The sequence below is a fragment of the Propithecus coquereli genome, unplaced genomic scaffold (assembly GCF_000956105.1).
Source record: "Propithecus coquereli isolate 6110/MARCELLA unplaced genomic scaffold, Pcoq_1.0 Scaffold186, whole genome shotgun sequence".
Taxonomy (NCBI): Eukaryota; Metazoa; Chordata; class Mammalia; order Primates; family Indriidae; genus Propithecus; species Propithecus coquereli.
Genome location: NW_012143412.1, coordinates 3,432,440 through 3,437,753, shown reverse-complemented (window position 1 = coordinate 3,437,753; position 5,314 = coordinate 3,432,440). Strand labels below are relative to the sequence as shown.

Genomic DNA, 5,314 nt, shown 5'->3' with positions numbered 1-5,314 from the left:
ATATCTTTTTTATTATTTGTTTCAAATTTAATTGTATTTTGGTCAGAGGATGTTACCAATTATTTGGAATTCATTGAGGATTTGTGCTTTACATAGTGATTTTTATTAATGTTGGATGAGTGTTTAATAAGAACATGTTTTCATTGGGTATACATATTAATTGTGCTGTACAAATATTTGACACTTCTAGATTTTGCCTCTTGAACTAACAGTTTTTCAATTAAAATGATGACTTTGTCCATTTCTCCTTACAGGCCTAGCAGGTTATTTAATATTTTTTGAGGCTGTGTTGTCATTGCATCCTAGTTGACTTATTTTGTTCATAGATTAGTCTTATTACTTGGAGTATTTCTTTATCCTTATATGGTTTTGAGCCTTAAATTCTACTTTCTTTCATGTTAATATATTGAAAGTAGCTTTGGTTAGTATTTTCCTTGTACATTTTTCCCAGCCCTTTATTTTATTTTTAATTTTTATTTTCACTCCTCTTACTATCATTCCCAATCGGCCCTTTATTTTTAACCACTGTGTATTGCTTGGATTTAAATGTATTTTTATAAATCTATAGTTGGTTTTTTCCCCACTCAATCCGATATTCCGTGCCTTTTAATAATGAGTTTGATCCATTTACATCTATTGTGATTATGGGCATATTTTGACTTCTGTCACTTACTTTGTATTTCTTCTTAACCAGAAGAAATTTCCTTTTTCCCTTTTCTAACTTGTATTAGATTGATAGTTTGTTTTTCCCTCCCCTATATTTCCTTTTATTGGCTTGGAATTTATGCACTCTATTTCTTTTATTATAGAGGTAGCCCTTAAATATTGAAAACACACACAATATCTAATACTATTTGGTACTGTTATCTGTCTTCTGGACAATACAAGTACCTTAAATATGATCTTTCCAATTATGATCTTCCAAATCTTTTTTGCCTAACATTTGTTTCACTTTGTTTATAAGTGTCCCTAAATTAGTCATTGTTTTAAAGCTAGTATTTATTTAGATTTGTTAACGTTTTCAGTACTGTCTTTTGTATTGTTGGTTTCCAAACTTAGTCTTTATCACCAGTGATTTCTTGTATCCCTGTCCTTTCTATTGGGTTAATTTTGTTTTATTAATGTTTAAATGTTTGATCTATCTGGATTTAATTGGGTATAGGAAACATGGTACAGATCTAGCTTTGTCATATACAAATGGAAAACCAGTTATGCCAATTTTTAAAAAATATCCATCCCTTATGTATTTGAATCTATTTTTGAATATTCTGTTCTAATGATTTGTAGATTCAAATATATGTGGGGATCTATTTTATTTTTTTCTGTAAATACATGAATTTACAGAACAATCGAGGTCCCAAAGTGTTGAAAAAGAGTTGGCTTATTACAGATAATCTTAAAATAGTAATTAATCCATGTGTGTTATTACTTACTTTATTTTTATTTTTTATTTCAGCATATTATGGGGGTACAAATGTTTAGGTTACATATATTGCCTTTACTCCATATGTGGGGATTTATTATGATAAAGAGAACATTTCAAATTGTTGGGGAAAGTATAGATGGGTCTATTGTTGGTTTCATATGACTGTTTTAATTACAATATGTTGTAATACATTTTTCATATCTGATAGAGTAAATTCTCCTGGTCAAACATCTTTTTCAGTATTTTGCAAGCTATTTTCTTAGTTCTATTTTTCTGCAACAATTCTGGAGTCACTTTATTAAGATCTCACATCATCCCATCAAAAAAATCCCATGAGAGTTTAATTGGGATTTTGTTGATGTTACAGGCTAATATAGAAAGAATCAATGGCTTTATAATACTGAATGTTCCTCTTCTGCTACAAATATATTTGACCATTTATTCAAGTCTTTATGCTTCTCAGCAGCTTTTATAACTACTTATATATATTCCGCATATTTCTTGTAAAATTTATTACTATCTACATTTTAAAAAATTCTTTTACAAATGGAACTTTAAAAATTAATATATGTTCTATCTGGTTCATCCCTTTTATTTTCTGTGCTGTGTGGCTCATTTATTTTCATACTTGTTCTCTGAAATAGTTTTATAGCTTCATAGCCCTCTTATGAACAGTATGTGCCAATTTCTTGATTGCTAAATGGCACCTATTCTAATAGGATTCCTTGTGAACTGGTTGAAGAAGCCATTTCTCTGGGGAACAGCAAGAAACATCCTTAATGTGAGAATTGGGAACATCTGGAAATGCAGGAGATATAAACTAACTACAGGACTTAACTACCTCCCAGTGTTCAGACCTGGCCTCTACCTGAACCCTGGCTTCCACCTTTCTCTCTGCATAGGATGTTTATTCTTGAACTGACAAGCACAAACATTGCAAACTTAACCATGTTTAAAACAGTACTCCTCATTTTCCTCCTCCAACCAGCTTTGTTTCCTTCTTTCTAGTCCTTTCTTTCCATTGCGGCAAAATACACATAACATAAAATTGACCATTTTAACCATTTTTAAGTATATGAGTCAGTGGCATTAAGTACATTCAAAATGTGTGTAACCATCACTGTCTACTTCCAGAATTTTTCAATATCCCAAACAGAAATTCTGTGCCCAAGAGGCAATAACTCCCCCAGCCCTTGGTACCCTGTGCTCTACTTTCTCTACTTTCTGTCTCTATGAGCTTGCCTATTCTTGATATTGCATGTAAGTGGAATCAGTGGTATTTGTGCCTGGCTTATTTCACTTTGTGTGCCCAAGCAGCTCTTATTTAATGCTTGTCTCACTCTGGGGGGACCCCTTTGGCTCCCAGCCTCCGTATCCCGTCAGCTGCCAGGTCCCATGGTGCTTTCATGTCTTTCATATCTTTTAGATCTAATCTCTTTCACACAGCCACCCCCTTGCCTCGTGCCCTTGTGATTTTACCCAGCACAACACCGTCAGATGTATATTCAGTGCGTTTTTTTGTTTTTTTTTTTGAGACAGGGTCTTGTTCTGTCACCCAGGCTAGAGTTGTAGGCTCACTGCAACCTCAAACTCCTGGGCTAAAATGATCCTCCCACCTCAGCCTCTTGAATAGCTGGGACTACAGGTGCACCCACCATACCCAGATAATTTTTCTTATTTTTTTGTAGAGACGGGGTCTCTCTATGTCACCCAGGCTGGTCTCCAACTCCTGGGCTCAAATGATCCTTTGCCTCGGCCTCCCAAAGTGCTGGGATTACAGGCGTGAGCCACCGTGCCTGGCTGGATGAATATTCCTCAAACATCACATACCACCCCGTTTGCCCAGGAATCATCAGTAACTCCCCTTCCCCCCGCCCACTACTAGATGAAGCCCAGAGAATCCTCATCCTGGCATTCAAGGCCTCCCATGATCTTTATCAATCAGCCATTTGAGCAAGGAAGTATGTAGATTCATGGCTTGGTGAAAATTCTGATAGGAGGAAGAGGGCAGACTACAAGGATACTGGACATCTGTCAGAGCGAGAAGGCATCACCACCAAGGGGGGGAATGAGTACAAAGCAGGGACACCAACAGGTACAGAGAAAAGCTGCCAGTTCACAGCCTTACCAGGGCTGGCACGGCCATGGGGAAGCCTGCCTCACTCAGCTCTCGCTGTGTCTGAGATGGTCAGAGCAACAGCGGGCCTCCCGACACACTGCACTGAATCCATTCTCTCTGGGATCGTCCCATCGCAGTAGGATGAGTGATGTCAGAGTGTCCTCCGTGCAGGCAAGAGATGGTTGCTCTGGGTCTTCCTGATGGGTTTCCCAGGACATCGCTGATGATAAAAGCCTTTAATCCCTCTGCCACCTGGCCAGCATTTTAAGCGTGAAATAGTGTGTGCTCAATACTAATGCAAAAATCATGAGGATTAAATACCGCAAACCTTCCCCATGCTCACAATCGTATTTTGGTAAGGTAGTCTCAGTTTGCTTTGTGGAGTCTTTCCCCTAATTATTAAGCATATCTTGAAACCTAATTGTGGAACAGGAAACCTGAGCTTACTTCCAAAGGAATAAGAATGATTCCAGTATTCTGGTTTATTTTCTGAATTTTGGAAATAAGCTCTCGTGGGTTCGGAGTTCGGGAAGCTACTATTACAGCATCAGCTGACTGCTCCCTTCCTACCAAGACACTGACTATTGCATCTTACAGTGCAAGCATGGTGGGAGGAGACTGTGATTAAATTAGGCAACTGTGATTAAATTAAGGAAGCTATTACACTTTATAGAGACTAGAACATAATCTTTAAGTGGCTATGATACCTTGATTGTCAATAGTATAAAAAACAAACATGGTTACAAAAAGAAAAAGTCTCTACAGATATAATTAACTCAAAACCGTGAACAGCCGTATGATCACGAATGGCCAAGTCCAGCCGGTTTAGTGTGTGCTTTGTGAATCCGACCCAGGAGTTGCAACTCCAGGACGGAAGGGCACTGAGGTCAGCAAGGAGTTCTCACTCCCTCCTCTTTTCTTCCCTCTTCTACCCTTCTTCCTCTGTCCCTCACATTCTTCCTCCTCCTTCCTCCCTCTACGTCCTACTTCCTCTGGTTTTCCTTTCCTACCTAACCTCTCCCGCTCTCTCCCTCCTTCCTCTACTTCTCAACCCTCCATTCTCTAACCTCCCTCCTCCTCCTCCCCCTTCCTCCTTCCTCCTTCCTCCCCTTCTCAACCTTCAACCTGCAGCATTCTACCCCTTCTCAATTTTATGCCATTGTTTTCTTACATAAGCCTCTACTCTTCTTTAATATAAGATTTTTCATTTTAATGCTGATTTTAGAAGAATCTGCCATCAGTATTATGGTTACTTTCATGTACCTTCCTACCCTCCCACCTCCAGGCCAGTGCTGGTGAGGAGAGGAAGAGTGAGAGGTTTAGGATCTTAAGCTCAATGAGTTCTGGTACTTGCCAATGGTAATAAAAAGCCAAACGACTGAGAGGCAGAGGTCAATGTGTTGAAAACAATTATCTATGGTTTGGTGAGTTGCACTCATGGGAGCCGAGTGGTCTCACCCCACCATATTCCCATGTTATTCTTGTCTCTTGTGATCTAAAGTATTGGAGACACCTTCGCTCATCCTTAACCTGCTAAATGTATTCTGTATCCCCCTTTTCATTATCCTAGGAAAAAAGAGGAAGATTTGCAGACCTGTTGGATGCTAAGTATTTACGGACCACATTACAGATCTGGGTCATATGGTAAGAATGGAATGATTTCAAAACAAGTTTTAAACAGGCATTTGGAGGAAGCTCACTTAAGTAAATCCACTCTGAGTGCTACTGGGGAGAAAAACACAAGACAGACTCCAAATATTGCCTCCAGC

The 5,314-nt window shown here is 38.5% G+C and overlaps 1 protein-coding gene across 1 annotated transcript in view; it reads left to right on the top strand.

The window, feature by feature from the left end:
• The window catches only part of SVOPL (SVOP-like), an 88,113-nt gene that overhangs the window by 43,921 nt on the left and 38,878 nt on the right, over positions 1 to 5,314 (top strand). The window contains exon 9 of the mRNA XM_012642768.1: positions 5,116 to 5,189. Coding sequence (XP_012498222.1) covers positions 5,116 to 5,189 — 74 coding nt within the window. The remainder of the gene's footprint in view (positions 1 to 5,115; positions 5,190 to 5,314) is intronic.